Source organism: Engystomops pustulosus, chromosome 4 (genome assembly GCF_040894005.1).
Source record: "Engystomops pustulosus chromosome 4, aEngPut4.maternal, whole genome shotgun sequence".
In the NCBI taxonomy this organism is placed as follows: Eukaryota; Metazoa; Chordata; class Amphibia; order Anura; family Leptodactylidae; genus Engystomops; species Engystomops pustulosus.
In genome coordinates, this window is record NC_092414.1 from 224,152,709 (window position 1) to 224,172,863 (window position 20,155).

The 20,155-nt window shown below is 47.4% G+C and overlaps 2 protein-coding genes across 2 annotated transcripts; one reads left to right on the plus strand and one right to left on the minus strand.

Moving 5' to 3' along the window:
- The first annotated feature begins 6,608 nt into the window (after positions 1 to 6,608).
- Positions 6,609 to 8,009, plus strand: LOC140128810 (olfactory receptor 5B21-like). Its single transcript, XM_072150513.1, has 2 exons — positions 6,609 to 6,636; positions 7,054 to 8,009. Exons 1-2 carry the CDS (start codon positions 6,609 to 6,611, stop codon positions 8,007 to 8,009), a joined length of 984 nt encoding a protein of 327 aa, XP_072006614.1.
- Positions 8,010 to 17,975: 9,966 nt separating this feature from the next.
- LOC140128813 (olfactory receptor 5B21-like) lies at positions 17,976 to 18,935 on the minus strand. Its single transcript, XM_072150514.1, has one exon. It carries the CDS (start codon positions 18,933 to 18,935, stop codon positions 17,976 to 17,978), a length of 960 nt encoding a protein of 319 aa, XP_072006615.1.
- Between the last annotated feature and the right edge of the window lie 1,220 nt (positions 18,936 to 20,155).

Genomic DNA, 20,155 nt, shown 5'->3' on the forward strand with positions numbered 1-20,155 from the left:
GAGACAAACCATGGCCGGGAGAAATTGTAAAGAAGTCCTCTTCCTGATGGAGCTGATCATCACCTGTAAGGTACAAGATGTCACTAATGCCTGTGTCACTGACTGATACTAGTGTGTAAGGCGGCATCTTTTGGCATCTTTTCACCTCTGGCAGCAAAATGTCTCAAATCGGCCCTGGGTAAGGTCCAACCTGCAAAAAAGATTTCAGGACTGTATAAAAGAAGATCCGGGTCTGGACAGTGGCAAGAGACCTGAGATGTGTCCACAGCCCGGGCCAGTATTACCAGGTTATGGTTTCCCTATCCCAGGCCGGAGATTTACTCCGTCTATTTTAGTTTGTGTGAATCCGTAAAGTTTTGGATCTGCCAAACACTGAAGTTTAAGGGGCAGTTTTACCCCCGAGTCACAGATTGTGGATTGAATCATCTCTATAGACAAGTCGCCTGATGATGTCTCCATTCAGGTCGGGTCATGTCCTCAATGGACGGTTCTCGTTGTATTGACCCTTACAAACTCATTCCTCGTCATCTCCTTTTCTTCTCTAACAAGAACATTACATTTCTTAATCGGTTATTAAAATGACTGACTGGGGCGAGGCGTCATCATTACAGAATGATCATGGAGATACCAGACTGACAAGTAGAAGCTAAAAGATCTAATGAACCTCAACGCTCAGGCATGAGGGAACACCTCCGGATTTCACGCATATCATCTGCTCATCCATAGCTCATTATTAATTCAGAGATTATTCAGAAAACCTGTGAGACACACGAGGTGCATCCAGAAGACAGAAGTGTCCTTCATCTATGGTCCAGATGACCGGTTATACAGATTCCCGCCCTGTATATCCATTGTTATTGCTCTGCTCCTGGTGGTGGACCAATCCTTTTCTTCTTGTTTGGTACAAATGATAACCTGATCTCATGTTCCCTAATATCTCAGTGTGTAGACAGGTTTATCTTCAGCCATCGTTATCGCCCAGCTCACCGATCCTTCACCAAAGACGATTGAGGTGGACATTGGAGGACAATATCTGGTGTGACAAACACGGCTGTGGTGTTGGCTCGTAGGCTTCATAGACACAGATCGGAGGCGTCCATGCTGGCATCGGGCAACACTCAATACCAGGTCCGGTCCATATCAGCTCCAGTTTGTAGGAAAAAAGTATGAAAAGTGGACGATAAAAGATCGGAAATTGGTGATTTGGAGCGAAGACGTGAAAGTCAGTAGACGGGTCCCTGGAGGGTGCAAGTCGGTCTTGAAGAAAACAAAGCAAAAGGGGTTAAACCAGGGGTGAAGAACCTTTACTAGTGAATCAATAGACCAGCATACGAGTCTACACACCATAAAACATCAGCACATATCGGAAAACACTGGGAAGAGCCACATAGACCACTCATCGTGAGATGTACCACCAATAGACTGAAACTTTCTCACCAACCCATAGAGGGAAGAGTACGGGGGGAGCAGCCCAGGTGACCAGCAGTCAGGAGAAGATAACAGCCCTGCACCCTACTCCTGCATATCCCTGCACCCTGCTCCTGCATATCCCTGCACCCTGCTCCTGCATATCCCTGCACCCTGCTCCTGCATATCCCTGCACCCTACTCCTGCATATCCCTGCACCCTGCTCCTGCATATCCCTGCACCCTACTCCTGCATATCCCTGCACCCTGCTCCTGCATATCCCTGCACCCTGCTCCTGCATATCCCTGCACCCTACTCCTGCATATCCCTGCACCCTACTCCTGCATATCCCTGTACCCTGCCCTGCTCCTGCATATCCCTGCACCCTACTCCTGCATATCCCTGCACCCTACTCCTGCATATCCCTGCACCCTACTCCTGCATATCCCTGCACCCTACTCCTGCATATCCCTGCACCCTACTCCTGCATATCCCTGCACCCTACTCCTGCATATCCCTGCACCCTACTCCTGCATATCCCTGCACCCTACTCCTGCATATCCCTGTACCCTGCCCTGCTCCTGCATATCCCTGCACCCTACTCCTGCATATCCCTGCACCCTACTCCTACATATCCCTGCACCCTACTCCTGCATATCCCTGCACCCTACTCCTACATATCCCTGCACCCTACTCCTGCATATCCCTGCACCCTGCTCCTGCATATCTCTGCACCCTACTCCTGCATATCCCTGCACCCTACTCCTGCATATCCCTGTACCCTGCCCTGCTCCTGCATATCCCTGCACCCTACTCCTGCATACCCCTGCACCCTACTCCTGCATATGGCTGCACCCTACTGCTGCATATCCCTGCACCCTACTCCTGCATATCCCTGCACCCTACTCCTGCATATCCCTGCACCCTGCATATCCATCTGTGCTGTGACATGCTGTGTGCTGACAATGTGCTTAGATTAACAGGGTGCATATCCCTGTACCCTGCCCTGCTCCTGCATATCCCTGCACCCTACTCCTGCATATCCCTGCACCCTACTCCTGCATATCCCTGCACCCTACTCCTGCATATCCCTGTACCCTGCCCTGCTCCTGCATATCCCTGCACCCTACTCCTGCATATCCCTGCACCCTACTCCTGCATATCCCTGCACCCTACTCCTGCATATCCCTGCACCCTGCTGCTGCATATCCCTGCACCCTACTCCTGCATACCCCTGCACCCTACTCCTGCATATGGCTGCACCCTACTGCTGCATATCCCTGCACCCTACTCCTGCATATCCCTGCACCCTACTCCTGCATATCCCTCCACCCTACTCCTGCATATCCCTGCACCCTGCATATCCATCTGTGCTGTGACATGCTGTGTGCTGACAATGTGCTTAGATTATCAGGGTGCATATCCCTGTACCCTGCCCTGCTCCTGCATATCCCTGCATCCTACTCCTGCATATCCCTGCACCCTACTCCTGCATATCCCTGCACCCTACTCCTGCATATCCCTGTACCCTGCCCTGCTCCTGCATATCCCTGCACCCTACTCCTGCATATCCCTGCACCCTACTCCTGCATATCCCTGCACCCTACTCCTGCATATCCCTGCACCCTGCTCCTGCATATCCATGCACCCTACTCCTGCATACCCCTGCACCCTACTCCTGCATATGGCTGCACCCTACTCCTGCATATCCCTGCACCCTACTCCTGCATATCCCTGCACCCTACTCCTGCATATCCCTGCACCCTACTCCTGCATATCCCTGCACCCTACTCCTGCATATCCCTGCACCCTGCTCCTGCATATCCATGCACCCTACTCCTGCATACCCCTGCACCCTACTCCTGCATATGGCTGCACCCTACTGCTGCATATCCCTGCACCCTACTCCTGCATATCCCTGCACCCTACTCCTGCATATCCCTGCACCCTACTCCTGCATATCCCTGCACCCTACTCCTACATATCCCTGCACCCTACTCCTGCATATCCCTGCACCCTGCTCCTGCATATCTCTGCACCCTACTCCTGCATATCCCTGCACCCTACTCCTGCATATCCCTGCACCCTACTCCTGCATATCCCTGTACCCTGCCCTGCTCCTGCATATCCCTGCACCCTACTCCTGCATACCCCTGCACCCTACTCCTGCATATGGCTGCACCCTACTGCTGCATATCCCTGCACCCTACTCCTGCATATCCCTGCACCCTACTCCTGCATATCCCTGCACCCTGCATATCCATCTGTGCTGTGACATGCTGTGTGCTGACAATGTGCTTAGATTATCAGGGTGCATATCCCTGTACCCTGCCCTGCTCCTGCATATCCCTGCACCCTACTCCTGCATATCCCTGCACCCTACTCCTGCATATCCCTGCACCCTACTCCTGCATATCCCTGCACCCTACTCCTGCATATCCCTGCACCCTACTCCTGCATATCCCTGTACCCTGCCCTGCTCCTGCATATCCCTGCACCCTACTCCTGCATATCCCTGCACCCTACTCCTACATATCCCTGCACCCTACTCCTGCATATCCCTGCACCCTACTCCTACATATCCCTGCACCCTACTCCTGCATATCCCTGCACCCTGCTCCTGCATATCTCTGCACCCTACTCCTGCATATCCCTGCACCCTACTCCTGCATATCCCTGCACCCTGCTCCTGCATATCCCTGCACCCTACTCCTGCATACCCCTGCACCCTACTCCTGCATATGGCTGCACCCTACTGCTGCATATCCCTGCACCCTACTCCTGCATATCCCTGCACCCTACTCCTGCATATCCCTGCACCCTACTCCTGCATATCCCTGCACCCTGCATATCCATCTGTGCTGTGACATGCTGTGTGCTGACAATGTGCTTAGATTATCAGGGTGCATATCCCTGTACCCTGCCCTGCTCCTGCATATCCCTGCACCCTACTCCTGCATATCCCTGCACCCTACTCCTGCATATCCCTGCACCCAACTCCTGCATATCCCTGTACCCTGCCCTGCTCCTGCATATCCCTGCACCCTACTCCTGCATATCCCTGCACCCTACTCCTGCATATCCCTGCACCCTACTCCTGCATATCCCTGCACCCTGCTCCTGCATATCCCTGCACCCTACTCCTGCATACCCCTGCACCCTACTCCTGCATATGGCTGCACCCAACTGCTGCATATCCCTGCACCCTACTCCTGCATATCCCTGCACCCTACTCCTGCATATCCCTGCACCCTACTCCTGCATACCCCTGCACCCTGCATATCCATCTGTGCTGTGACATGCTGTGTGCTGACAATGTGCTTAGATTATCAGGGTGCATATCCCTGTACCCTGCCCTGCTCCTGCATATCCCTGCACCCTACTCCTGCATATCCCTGCACCCTACTCCTGCATATCCCTGCACCCTACTCCTGCATATCCCTGTACCCTGCCCTGCTCCTGCATATCCCTGCACCCTACTCCTGCATATCCCTGCACCCTACTCCTGCATATCCCTGCACCCTACTCCTGCATATCCCTGTACCCTGCCCTGCTCCTGCATATCCCTGCACCCTACTCCTGCATATCCCTGCACCCTACTCCTACATATCCCTGCACCCTACTCCTGCATATCCCTGCACCCTACTCCTACATATCCCTGCACCCTACTCCTGCATATCCCTGCACCCTACTCCTACATATCCCTGCACCCTACTCCTGCATATCCCTGCACCCTGCTCCTGCATATCTCTGCACCCTACTCCTGCATATCCCTGCACCCTACTTCTGCATATCCCTGTACCCTGCCCTGCTCCTGCATATCCCTGCACCCTACTCCTGCATACCCCTGCACCCTACTCCTGCATATGGCTGCACCCTACTGCTGCATATCCCTGCACCCTACTCCTGCATATCCCTGCACCCTACTCCTGCATATCCCTGCACCCTACTCCTGCATATCCCTGCACCCTGCTTATCCATCTGTGCTGTGACATGCTGTGTGCTGACAATTTGCTTAGATTACCAGGGTGCAGGGTTATATACACTTTTGCTTAGCTTTGAACATTCACTACTATCTGACACATAGGAAGAGAGATGAGACAGATGAGGAATGAGATGAGGATATCCATGAGATGGATATTACACACAATTACATACTCAGCTCTGCTATAACAACCATAACATACATTGTCAGCTCTAGCTCTGCTGTGCCTCCCTCCCCTGGATAAAGACATTATCTGCCTATAGATTGTAACTTTACTCTCTTCATGCTGCTGTTTGCCGGCAGGGAGTCTCTATGTGCCAGTGATGGGAAGTCTGGCTCATTGGGCTCTGCTCACCAATAAGAGACGCCTCTTCTGGCGCCTGAACAGCTCCCTATTAAATAGATAATAGGGAGCTGCAGTCCGGTCAATCACCCTATGCCACTCCACATTTAACCCGATTGTATCGGGTTAAAGGGGGCTCGGTGAGCCTGTTAGGGGCGGGGTTAAGTGAGCCACTGAGGTGAGCCAGCTCACGTCATTCATGAACAAGAGCCGGCTCTTAGAGCCGACCTGTTCATGAACGACACATCACTACTCTGAGTGTGTGAGCTGGTCCTGTAATGCAGGGGTGGGGGCTGGAGGCAGAGAGGAGCTCTGTCCTGTCCTGCCCGACTGTAAACTTCTGATTCATGGTCGTATCCCCGAGCAACCGAAATTGTGTACAGCAGGACTGATAGAGACAGGTTGGAATTATATCTGTGAAATCCTGGATTTATATTAATAAGAGAATATGTTATTTGTTATCCTGAGTATTTAAGAATCTTGTCTTCATGGGAATACTCCTTTGAGGTACAGGGGAATATTTCCTCAATCCTAATTAATAGAAATGTGGATTGTGAATGATTTGCCTTGATGAGTTCCCTCCAGATATGAACCCACCCAGTCCTGTGTCTGTGCCCTGGTAGTGAGCACAGGGATCGCCCAGGTGGGATCATCCTCCCGGGAAGTCGGAGGAATATAAAAAGCTGAGGACGGAGATGTCACTGAACACTGGAGCCGCCAGGAACAAGGTGTCATGAGTTTTGGGCTCTGGAATATGTTGCTCTGGAATATTGCCCTGATGTTATTTTCACATCATCAAAACTTCATGGATTTGACCCATGTCCGGCCCAGGTTCTGATTTTTCATGTGTGGTGAATAATTTGGGCCATAAGTATGAAGAAAAATCTACCAGATGAAAAAGGTAAGGGCAGATATTTCCCTGAAATAGCACCAGGCCCTCTGCCTTAAAGGGATCCCGGAGCACCACTCCCACATATGGAAACACATGGTAGATGGGGCTTCTGTGATGGGTCTTGTCATTGATGCCCTAACATACCCAGGTCCTAAAAAACATCAGACCACTGACTGTTCGGAGCTTTGTTCTCTCTCGCCCCAGAGATAGTCGTGAGTTGGGAGTCTAACCTATAGATAAAACATCAATATACATAAAAAGAAAAACATCACCTATCATAAAAAACATATACGCTATAGACCCCCAGGATGAAAACAGGAACATTTGATCTTCTGTACCAGCTTTTGGGAAATATAACTTGTCTCTTAGGTGTAGATTTTGGCTTTTGGCAATACTTTGTATATTGTGATGCTTGTGTCACTGCAGATGTCTCCAACAAGACACAAGTGTCCATGTTTGTATTATCGGGGCTGACCAATGATAAGAGTCTGGAGACCTTCCTCTTCATCTTCTTCCTCCACGTCTACATTGTCACCATAGTAGCGAATCTTGGTCTGGTGGTTATTGTCAGTAACACCTCCAACCTCCAGAGCCCCATGTACTACTTCCTGAGTTACCTCTCACTGGTGGACGTCTTCTACTCATCAACCATAACTCCTAAGATGCTTTCTGACCTTATGTCCATGACAAGGACCATCTCCTTTGAAGGTTGTGCTCTTCAGTTCTTCTTCTATGGGGCTCTAGCCTCCATTGACTCTCTTCTGCTCTCCACCATGTCCTATGACCGCTATGTAGCCATCTGCCACCCGCTCCATTATATGTCCATCATGACTAAGAAGAAATGTCTACGTCTCGTTCTCCTTTGCTTCTCCGTTGGCTTCTTACAGTCCTCGGTACAGACCAGCTGTGCCTTCAGTCTTCAATACTGTGGACCAAACCTCATTGACCACTTCTATTGTGATGCTCCTCTGGTTCTCAGACTGTCCTGCTCCGACACCGTTCCTTGTGAATTGGTTACGGTCTACCTAGTCAGTGCCATGGCCATGGGCCCATTGCTCACGATCTTACTGTCCTACTTCCTAATCATCTTCTCAATTTTACGGATGAAATCTGCAGAGGTCAAGAAGAAAGCTTTCAGCACCTGCTCATCCCATCTCACATGCATCTCCATCTTCTATGGAACCATATTCTTCACCTACCTGCAGCCTCCTTCCAGGGCGTTCACCTTACAAGACAAGGTGGCCTCGGTCTTCTACACGGCAGTGACTCCAATGCTGAACCCCCTGATTTATAGTCTTAGGAACCAAGACGTGAAAAAGGCCATTATCTTGTCAGTTCCAAAGCTAAACCCGTTATCCAACCAGATTAAGCTCAGAAAATAAATTGTAAATTGAGGATCCGTGGGGTCAGGATATTGTGGATTGAACATGGATTGAAGAATTATTATTATTTGTTTTATCATAGAACAGATTGAACCATTTACTATCATATCCTCCTTTAGAACATCGCAAGATCCAGGACTGGGCTATTAAAGTCAAGTCTAGAAGAACCCGGGTCAGCATCAGGCTGACCCAGACCCATCCGCAATTGAGTCATTGCAGGAACCCGGTGCCTTAGTTTGTTTGGATTTCCAGTCATTTATTTGTTTTTCTTTTTTATTGCATTTTTATTCCCTAAAAAGAATTCACTGTAATTTTTGTAAACAAAAAGTAAAAGAATAAAATAAAAAGTAACCATGTGCAGAAAAGGACATAGAGGAGGTACTGGAGCAGCGGAGGAGGGGGCATGTTTAAAGCTGATTCTGTAAAATCAGGAGTAGGCAGTGTCAGGGAAGCTGCTGTGTACGTGCACAGTGTGTTCTCCCTATGCTGATCTATTACACTGCTATTCTAATTTGATTGTTATATAGGAATTGCTATACTTACCTGCAGCTCTTTAGTCTCTCATTGTTGGTGTTTACCTCCTGCTCTTCTTTTTATTCTGTCACTTGTGTCTTGTGTGCTCATTATAGACAGGTGCAGGCGGTAGACAGTGGGATGAGCATAGAGAGAACACCCGGTGCATGTATAGAGCAGCTTCTCTGACACTGTCCAATCAGCAGCAGTGTGATGAGCATAGAGAGAACATACGGTGCATGTATAGAGCAGCTTCTCTGACACTGTCCAATCAGCAGCAGTGTGATGAGCATAGGGAGAACACACGGTGCATGTATAGAGCAGCTTCTCTGACACTGTCCAATCAGCAGCAGTGTGATGAGCATAGGGAGAACACACAGTGCATGTATAGAGCAGCTTCTCTGACACTGTCCAATCAGCAGCAGTGTGATGAGCATAGGGAGAACACACGGTGCATGTATAGAGCAGCTTCTCTGACACTGTCCAATCAGCAGCAGTGTGATGAGCATAGAGAGAACACCCAGTGCATGTATAGAGCAGCTTCTCTGACACTGTCCAATCAGCAGTAGTGTGATGAGCATAGAGAGAACACACGGTGCATGTATAGAGCAGCTTCTCTGACACTGTCCAATCAGCAGCAGTGTGATGAGCATAGGGAGAACACACGGTGCATGTATAGAGCAGCTTCTCTGACACTGTCCAATCAGCAGCAGTGTGATGAGCATAGGGAGAACACACGGTGCATGTATAGAGCAGCTTCTCTGACACTGTCCAATCAGCAGCAGTGTGATGAGCATAGAGAGAACACACGGTGCATGTATAGAGCAGCTTCTCTGACACTGTCCAATCAGCAGCAGTGTGATGAGCATAGGGAGAACACACTGGGGCACATTCACTAAGGGTCACACATTGCACTTTTGTCAGACGGGGCATGTTCTTCTAGGCTAAAACAGCTTGCACAGGTATGTAAAAAGTGCCCGCGCTGAGATTGTGACGCAGCTGCGCTGGCATCAATGAACCACAACTTAGAGGCTTCTGTCGGACAGTCTGATTGATACGGACTGATTGTGGGATTTAACTTTTAGAATTGTGTGGCACGCCCTTATGTCTTCATTATGACCTATACTGTGGCTTCATGATTAATATATTTCTTTATGCAGGTGTATATATACACATTTGGCCTTCACAATTAAAGGGGTTGTCTAGGGGGAGGCAGAGCGCTGGAGGGGGGGCTGTAAAAACATGGAAACCAATGTAGTTACCCCCTCTGGATCTCCCCCCTCACACCACTGGTGGAGGGCGCTGTATATGTTCATGGGTTTAGGGTTTGTGGTCACCTTTAGGTTCCTGGTGTTTGCTTCACATTGGGCATAAAATTCATTTGGCATCTGCTGAGAACCACTGACCTCTGGGAGGGTAAATTCTACAGCAACACAATCGTAAGTGGAAATCCCCATTGATTACATTGTATCAAGTTGTTTTGGTTTGTGCAAAAACTGTGTAATTGATTTTTGAATTTTTTTATTTTCTTGTGAACCATTTAGTAGATAAGTAGCTTTAGCTAAGGGTCAGCGCTGTTATGTAAATGGAAGGGGATCTTGCTGTAATTTTTAATCCGTTTTTCTAGCATTTGGTTTTAAATTTGCGTTAATTTTTGTGTTGGTATAATGTTCTTTCCATTTTGGGTTTCCCATATTTGTTCTTTTTCAAAGCATCACATTAAGAGATTTCTGAAGCTTTGGGCGACTTTCATGCCATGACATTCCCTGATGTCCTAAATTATTTCCACCGCACCCTGCTGACTCCTGTGAATTATGCTCTGGGTTATAAACAGTTAAATGAGATGGACAGAATCTTCCTCCACTCACACTCCTCCCCTGTTCATCTGCCCTGAGACATGGACCAGGACTCTCATAAAAGAGTCGCCTGCTATGTCCCCAGTGCTCGCTATATGTCTTATGTGGAACTTTCTGGCATTTATCTTGACCCTTTGCCTTTTTTCTGACTATGCATTTGCTTATCAATTCTGTGCTGCGTTGTCCTCTTAGTTTCTGCTCTTTGGCCTTTGTATTGTCCTGTCTTTTTCTCTGTTTGCACTTTGTTGCAAAGGGAATGTTGACCATTGTTCACCTACCGGAATATCCAGGAAGACACCAGGGACATTCAGGCTGTTCTCTTGCAGCAGCATCACGGACTATTGTAACCTCATGTATCAGAGGTCTGGACTCCCGGGATAGGGATGTAATATTACACTGTACAAGGCATTGGTTCGGCCTCACCTGGAATATGCCGTTCAGTTCTGGGCACCGGTCCATAAAAAGGAGGCCCTGGAGCTGGAGAGGGTTCAACGTAGAGCCACAGAAATGATAAGGGGTATGGAGGGTCTCAGTTATGAGGAAAGATTAAAACAACTGGATTTATTTAGTCTGGAAAAGAGACGACTATGAGGGGACATGATTCATTTATATAAATATATGAATGGTCCATACAAAAAATATGGTGGTAAGTTGTTTCATATTAAATTAAATCAAAAGACAAGGGGGCGGAGTCTGCGCTAGAGACAACAAAGTTTAATCACCAGAGGCGACACAGGGCGTCTTACTATGAGAACGGTCAATCTGTGGAATAGCCTGCCTCAGGTGCTGGTCACAGCAGGGACAGCAGAGAGCTCAGGCGCTGGTCACAGCAGGGACAGCAGAGAGCTCAGGCGCTGGTCACAGCAGGGACAGCAGAGAGCTCAGGAGCAGAGCACAGCAGGGACAGCAGAGAGCTCAGGCGCTGGTCACAGCAGGGACAGCAGAGAGCTCAGGCGCTGGTCACAGCAGGGACAGCAGAAAGCTCAGGCGCTGGTCACAGCAGGGACAGCAGAGAGCTCAGGCGCTGGTCACAGCGGAGACAGCAGAGAGCTCAGGTGCTGGTCACAGCAGGGACAGCAGAGAGCTCAGGCGCTGGTCACAGCAGGGACAGCAAAGAGCTCAGGCGCTGGTCACAGCAGGGACAGCAGAGAGCTCAGGTGCTAGTCAGAGCAGGGACAGCAGAGAGCTCAGGCGCTGGTCACAGCAGGGACAGCAGAGAGCTCAGGCGCTGGTCACAGCAGGGACAGCAGAGAGCTCAGGAGCAGAGCACAGCAGGGACAGCAGAGAGCTCAGGCGCTGGTCACAGCAGGGACAGCAGAGAGCTCAGGCGCTGGTCACAGCAGGGACAGCAGAGAGCTCAGGCGCTGGTCACAGCAGGGACAGCAGAGAGCTCAGGCGCTGGTCACAGCAGGGACAGCAGAGAGCTCAGGCGCTGGTCACAGCAGGGACAGCAGAGAGCTCAGGTGCAGGTCACAGCAGGGACAGCAGAGAGCTCAGGAGCAGAGCACAGCAGGGACAGCAGAGAGCTCAGGCGCTGGTCACAGCAGGGACAGCAGAGAGCTCAGGCGCTGGTCACAGCAGGGACAGCAGAGAGCTCAGGCGCTGGTCACAGCAGGGACAGCAGAAAGCTCAGGCGCTGGTCACAGCAGGGACAGCAGAGAGCTCAGGCGCAGAGCACAGCAGGGACAGCAGAGAGCTCAGGCGCTGGTCACAGCAGGGACAGCAGAGAGCTCAGGCGCTGGTCACAGCAGGGACAGCAGAGAGCTCAGGCGCTGGTCACAGCAGGGACAGCAGAGAGCTTCAAGAAGGGTCTAGATGCCTTTTTACACCTAAATAACATTGATGGTTATGTTATATAGAATTGTTTCCCGTAAATCCCTTCCTCATCCAATCCCTTCCCTTCCTTGGTTGAATTTAGTTGAATTTAATGTACAGGTGTCTTTTTACAACTGTATAAACCAGTGGTGGCGAACCTATGGCACGGGTGCCAGAGGTGGCACTCAGAGCCCTTTCTGTGGGCACCCAGGCCACCGCCCCAGCACATCAGACAAGACTCGAACCAATCTTCCTGCAGTTCCAAGCAACTTAAAAGATGCTGCTTTCAGTCATATTTTGATACTTACTTTGCTACTTGGGACTGTAGGAAGAGGGAGAATGAATAGACAGGGCCGAATTATCTTTGGAGGACCCCCTGCTGGCCCCTACAGTTCTACAGAGGAACACTAGAAAGAAGCTAAAATTATGCAAATTTTCCATCTTTCTACTGTGTTGCTGTCCTTGGGAGGCCAATATGATTGTTGAAGAACAGGGAGCAGTAAGTTACTGCTTTAATTTTTGGTTGGCACCTCGCAATAAATAAGGGGGGTTTGGGGAGTCTCTTTGGGCACTCGACCGCTAAAAGGTTCGCCATCACTGGTATAAACTATGTAAAACTCAGAAACCTTTTAAATTCCAGTCATTGTAATATTTATACAGTTCGGAGAAGGTTTTAGTTCAGCCCCAAAATGTGTCGTTCCAGTACATCTATGGAGCGAAGTAATAAAAATCTAGAACCGATATAAAGACCATTGGTCAGATATATCGGAGGCAGCGCGGCATCTACAACTCTATATAGTGATTATCTTACCTGCTCTCAGATGGATGGTCCTGGTCTAAAGCACTCAGTCTGGCTCCTCCCATCTGACAGTAGAGAGATAAAAATGATCATGGTGGAGGTCCCCTAGGATTGGATCACTATTTGGACATCTCCTCTGTGCTCGTCCTGCTGATACAGAAGTGCGTCATGAGGGTGAAGTGCAGGACAGGAGAGAGAGGCAGCAAACACATCAGAGGTGTCCCAAAGCCCAGGCAGTACAGGCAGAGGTGTAACAACAGGGGTGGCAGCCACAGCAGCTGCTACAGGGCCCGCAGTGTCAGGGGGCCCGGCCATACGACCTGCCACACTAAAGAATGGAGGAGGTGCACTGTTACATACATTGGGGGTCATTTAACAGTAAGAATAAAAATACTTGGCTCACACATAAGGGATTCTATCACTGTGGGGCACAAAGATGCCAAACATGTAGAATAGTGGAAGTAAGAAAACAATTTTCCAATACGACTAACTCCCAATTCTTTGACATTAAAACATATGTGAACTGTATGTGAACGGGGGGGCGACTGGAAACGGGCTTTAGCACAGAAGGAGACTCGATGGATCTACCTGTTGGATACGGTATCCCCACAAGGGTTAAACGAAAATTTGAGTTTCACCCCATTTCTTTGAAATTATCTACCGTTTTAACTGCTGTTCTCTTTTACTACTATATATGTTCAGTATGAGTGTTTGGGATTTGATGTAGATGAAATGTTCATTTTGCTGTAAATAATTTTTACTCATTTATTCTCTATTTTTCTATTTTTCTGTTTGTTTTTTATCTCCACAGTAATCATTTTCTTAGGAACGAGCAACTTTATTCAAGACCTTGGATTTCATATTTTGCGGACATCCTCATCCATTCTAAATCATTAGGGACCTCTTTTGGCCGGCATATCTGTCCTTCCTAACAATATTAGTATTTTGTTATACCTCACCTTCACCTCACTGCATGTTTGCACGTGTGCCACCATTCACTTTTGTTTTTCACCTCTCACCTTGTCTAGCGCTTGTAGCATTCGTGCCACTATCAGTGGCTCTTCTTCAATTTTTAGGTATTTAGTCATGTATGATGTTAGCATTCACCTTTTATGACTGTAATTTAATATTATTGTACACTTCAGTGTTTTTTACGATTGTGTACATTGTTTACACTTTGTTTACATTATGTTTACACTTATGAGGTTTTTATTATATTGCATATCTTTTGCATACTACCTTTGCACACCTTATTACACAATCTGGGACCAATCATTTTTTTATGTCATGAGGGACTTTTTATATTAGTCTAGTTATTGGCTCCTCTGCACGTGGATTCAGTATTGTACATTCAACCTTCCCCAGCTACGCTATCTATTCTGCACAGGCACACTTGCCCCTTACTTTCGGCATCGCGACAGAACTCACGCGATAGCCGCGACTCTTTCTTTTTGGGCATCAGGCGCGTGCGCCAGTTTTTTCTGACTTTGATCTGCGCATACGCGGTGAAGCTCTATTTCGAGCTCCCGCGATCTTTAGGCAGTTTTTATTTACCGTTTGACGCATGCGCACATATTTTATATGCCAGTGCGACAGACATTTCTGGGGGCTAATCAGTCGCCAGCTATTTTATCTTCACTTCCCTTTGTGTGTCGTCATGTCTGCAGGACACCTGTATCCTAATTGCTCTCTATCTTCCTATTGGTTCAGAGTGATATATAACCCATGACTCACCTGAATCTGACACTCCCCTTGAGAAAGCCAGTGGGCGAAACACGTGTTGGGGCTACACAGTGCACACCCGATATCCTGGTATGGTAATGACTTTCTAGTATTGTTTTAGAGCCGTTCATGTTAGCAAGCTAAGGCTTGTATATAGCTGTTTTCTACCTCTAGTTACTAGGTCTCCTACTCCATACGGATTCATTTTATTCCCTATGGCACTTTGCTTGTTCTATATGTGGCTATGCACTGTTTTTAATCATGTATTCCCATTGTACAACTACCATGCTATGTAAATTTGCTGTTATTAATAATTTTTTGCATAACTAATAAAATGTATTTAATATTTACAATTGTTTGTGAGCATAGTACCAATTTGTATTTTTTGATACTTATATGTGAACTGTAATAGCGATCATGTTGTGTATATATCATTGAATGCACTTTATGCAAACTTAAATATGTAGGTGCAACCACTCGCAAATTTAAGAAAAGAATATTAGAGCACCTAGGGGATATAAAAAGAGGACAATCCAACAGTGTCACTTACACCAAAAAAACCATCTCGGGAGCCTCAAGACATTTTAGTGAACAACATAAGGGAAACCCCACAGGATTTAGAGCCTATGCCATCGATCGGATCAATTATAACAGCAGGGGGGGAGACCGAGATAAAGAAGCCTTCTGGATACTCCAATTGGAGACCAGATTTCCTAGGGGAATGAATAACAAGCAAGAATTTATGTTTCATTACTAAATCATTTATAAGATTACGCCCCTTAAAGAGTTAAATGCCCCTTCCCCCAGTTGTCTCCCTTTGATTCCATACACACAGTAATATCAGTCTGAACAAAGTCCTATGTACTGCCAGATCAGCTCTGTCCATAACGAAGATATACTGTTCAGATTGTGCACTGTGGTCAGCAGACATTCTAAATACTAATCTCCGAATATTCTGTTTAGCCACTCATATTTATCTACTATGAGCCCGCAGCCTTTGTATCACCAATTTTTTATTATAATTGGCAGCTCGCTACAATGTGGCAAACTGAGCCAACATAATGTAACATGTGCTAACTATACTGGACACATAAAGAAGAATACTGTAACTGTATATCATGGGTGCTTTCTGCCAGTTTCCTTGTGGTGCAAACTACATATTTTGTATAATATTTTATTTTCATGTTGTTTTTAAATGTTTTTCATTTTAACAGAATAGAAATAAACATGGTTTTATTATACTAAAGCACACACCTGAGAGAGGCGCTCCCAAACGAATCTGTCGTCATGGATGAAGGTGGACCTTCGTGACGTCTCATCCTCCTCTTAATATAACGGTGCTCCCTCTCAGATATGTGTGAGCCTTGACAAAGAGCGTGTGTATACGCGCGAAACGCGTAGGCTGGACATTGTAGTCCACCACACGGACGCAGTGCTAGGATATATGTGATGTTCATCTCTTTTATGGAAGTTAAATAAAAAGTCTGGAGTGCTTCTTCCCAACACAACGCGCTGGATCATTTTTTTTGGAATCATTTTCATTTACTAAGGGCCCGATTCTCATTTTCCCGACGTGTTACCCAAATATTTCCGTTTTGCACCGATTTCCCCTGAATTGCCCTGGGATTTTGGCGCACGCTATCGGATTGTGGCGCATCGGCACTGGCATGCACGCGATGGAAATCGGGGAGCGTGGCCGAACGAAAACCCGACGGATTCGGAAAACAACGCCGCATTTAAAAACTTGCACTTACCTTCACTAGGAATAGGCCGGTGTAGTTGACTGCATTTTCGGGGAACTTCAGCGCAGCAGCGCCACCTGGTGGACGGCGGAGGAACTGCCTTAATGAATCCCCGGAAGACCCGAATCCACCGCAGAGAACGTGCCGCTGGATCGCGAATGGACCGGGTAAGTAAATCTGCCCCATTATGCTGATCATTGTGCATAACATACATATAACAGTCCACATCTTCCATAGCACAAAGCTGATCCGGCAAGTCACATGAGAAATGTCAGGGGAGGGAGAGTGGACGGCAGGACAGCAGTACGGAGGACTAGGAAGCTTTCATCCCTACTATCTGCCGTCTTCTTCCCCCATGTGGTCTGCAGCTACAGGTCCCTGGGATTAGACTGTCTGACAGTGAGTATATACAGTACATGTGTGGATAAGTATATAAATGTATGTGTGTATACGGTGTATATGTGTGTGTATCTGCTGTGTATGCTGTATGTGTATATAGAAATATGTTTATATTTTTTATTGAGAGGCCCATGCAGGAATCTAATATGGGACCCAACATCTCCTATTGACGCCCCTGAGGGAAGGGCCCATGTGTAACTAGGGAAGGGCCCGGTGACCCACGTGTAACTAGGGAAGGGCCCGGTGACCCACGTGTAACTAGGGAAGGGCCCGGTGACCCACGTGTAACTAGGGAAGGGCCCGGTGACCCACGTGTAACTAGGGAAGGGCCCGGTGACCCACGTGTAACTAGGGAAGGGCCCGGTGACCCACGTGTAACTAGGGGAGGCACCGGTGACCCACGTGTAACTAGGGGAAATGTACCACATGCTTGACACCGGGAGACAACTACAAGCAGCATAAATGTATTTATAATTAAACATCTAATGCTAGGAACATTCTCCCTACTGTGCAGAACCTAATGCATCTACTGGACGTTGGGCCTAATTCTGGTCTATACTATATGCGGTGTTACCGGATTTTCTCCTTCCTGGACGTTTCCCGGCTGTAATACGATCATTGGGCTCTTTGCTGATCTTCCTCTATAAGCAGCTACACAGAGCAAATACAGATCCAGCAGAAATTATAGGTATAGACGGAAATCACGATAGATTAAGACACATTTGTTTAAATCGTGACACCAGCTTTAATATACACAGAAGCCACAACAAGGTTTTATAGAGTCAAGATATCTGCTCCTACATGAGGACCCATCAAGGAGGCCAAAATTACACATATTCATTTCATTGTGTGATATCGGACCTTTGTGAAGTGTTGCTATCATCGTGATGAGACCATGCCCATGTCCCGTACTGACTGACACGGTGGCCGTACATGGTCCACACACAGTAAACACCTGGAGGTCTGGGTCTTCTTGGATACAAACAGCCTTACAAATACATCATAATCGCTTAATTAAGGGTTAACAACCAAGAAGGTGATTTTATGGAATTATAACTCCCAACATTTCGTCTTGATGATGACTTTCTCCTGGTTGGTCTCCAACCAAATCTGTAAAATTTCATAAACCTATCATAACCCGTCTAAGACTGCGTGAAGCCTTGACAAGCAAACTGATGATGACCCTCTTCACCTCTTGATTCCTTAAGCTGTAAATGAGAGGATTGACCATGGGTGTTATGACGGAGTAGAAGACAGAAGCCACCTTGTCTTGTTTCTCAAAGTGCTCAGAAGGAGGACGCAAGTAAGTGAGGAACACCGACACATAGAAGATAGAAGCGCATATGACATGTGCCGAGCAGGTGTTGAAGGCCTTCTGTCTGCCCTTAGTAGATTTGATCTGTAGGATGGCCACCAGGATGTAGATGTAGGAGACCAGGATGGTAATCAGTGAACCTACACTGTACGATCCTACAAAGAAAAGAGTAATCATCTCACAAGTGAAGGTCCTGGAGCAGGACAGCTTGAGCACGGACGGGATGTCACAGTAGAAGTGGTCAATGAGGTTTGGACCGCAGTAGTGAAGACTGAATATACAAATGGTCTGCACTGAAGATGGCAACACTCCAAACGCAAAAGTAAAGAGACCCAAAAGCGTGCACTTCTTTCTGGTCATTATGGAGATGTAATGCAGAGGGTGGCAGATGGCCACATAACGGTCATAGGACATATTGGAAAGGAGAAGAACATCTGTAGCTGCAAACGTCGCAAAGAAGAAGAACTGGAGGGCGCAGCCATTGAATGTGATGTCCTTCTTCAGTGACTTCAGGTCAGCAATCATTTTAGGGGTAACTGAAGAGGAGTAGAGGAGGTCCACCACCGAGAGGTACCCCAGGAAGTAGTACATGGGGGTGTGGAGTGCAGGAGTCTTAGTAACGATAATGAACAACCCAACGTTACCCACCAGGGTGATGATATAAACCAAGAGGAAGAATATAAAGAGATATATGGAGATCTTTGGATTACTGGTCAATCCAGAAAACTCAAACATGTTAACTTGGGTCGTGTTCATGTCAGTCATGTTGACTCTTAATATGTCAGGATGAAACAACAGTTACCTGGAGAAGATTGGAGGGGTAAGAGTGGTCTTCCAGCACAGATGGATTGTGCTGACTGAGGCTGGGAAAGGTGGCCCCAAAACATAACGTAGTAGTTTACATTTTATACAGATGAAGGATCATCATGTCCAACATCTAATCCTACCCTATTGAACAAAAAGACAAGGTTAAAAAGGTTAAAACATAACCCCAAAGCCAATAAGTTGATAGGACACATCAATAAAAGGACATCACATTGGTCCCCTGCAATTCACTGGTCAAATCCAAACATGGGATATTGTGTGCAGCACGGAGAACCTGTTTATAGTGAGGGCATCATATAGTGAGCTACATCAAGTGCAGAGGAGGACAGGCAAATGATTAGGGAAGTGGGTGGATTACAGTACAAGGACGGGTTATCAGACCTGGAAGAGGATAATGGCTACAGTGCAAGCTAGTCACAATGTACGGATAGGTTATTGGATCTGTCCAATGATCTCCTTACATCTAGTCCTGTAAGCACAACAAGGGTTGTCACTTAGAAGAGACGTATGGCCATCATCATAGACAGGATTCTTTAGTATAGGAGCAATGACAGCATGGACCTCGCAGCCACAGATTGATCTCATGGCTGACACGTGGGGCAGGGTCAGGAGGGAGCATAATAATCTTGACTTTGTCTGGATAATCACTAAATAAGTTAATTGAACTTAATGAACTTGTGTCTTTTTATGCAGAGCTGAGGAACATGCAGTTCTCAAGAGGTGGTGGTGGCTTTGAGAACAATGGATGTAGTGAAGATGAAGGATATAGGGATGAGAATAGTGAAGGGAGTGAAGATGGTAATTAAGACAGTTATGAGGACAGTGGAGGTAGAGAAGGTGGTGGTGATGGTCGTGAGGACAATGTGGCAATAAACACAATAATAATAAAGGAGGTAGTAAAGGAGAAGACAGTAATGGATACAGTGGAGGTAGGGATGAGGACAATGGAGGTAGAGAAGGTGGTGATGATAGTCTCATGGACAGATAAGATTCTGAAGATGAATATGGTGATAAGGTAAGTAGAGGCAGTGATGACAGTGGAGGCTGTAAAGATAACGATGGTGAAGAAGGTTGAAAGTAGAGAAGGTGCCGCTGATGGTGACGATGATTGTCTTAAGAACAAAGGAGGTAGTAAAGATGAAGATGGTGATGAGGACAGG

Excerpts from the sequence above, each read along its gene's own strand:
- LOC140128810 (XM_072150513.1), top strand. The coding sequence starts at position 6,609 with ATGAAGAAAAATCTACCAGATGAAAAAG. Across the intron at positions 6,637-7,053 it reads AAATCTACCAGATGAAAAAG|ATGTCTCCAACAAGACACAA; the intron begins GTAAGGGCAGAT and ends GTGTCACTGCAG.
- LOC140128813 (XM_072150514.1), bottom strand. The coding sequence starts at position 18,935 with ATGACTGACATGAACACGACCCAAGTTAACATGTTTGAGTTTTCTGGA.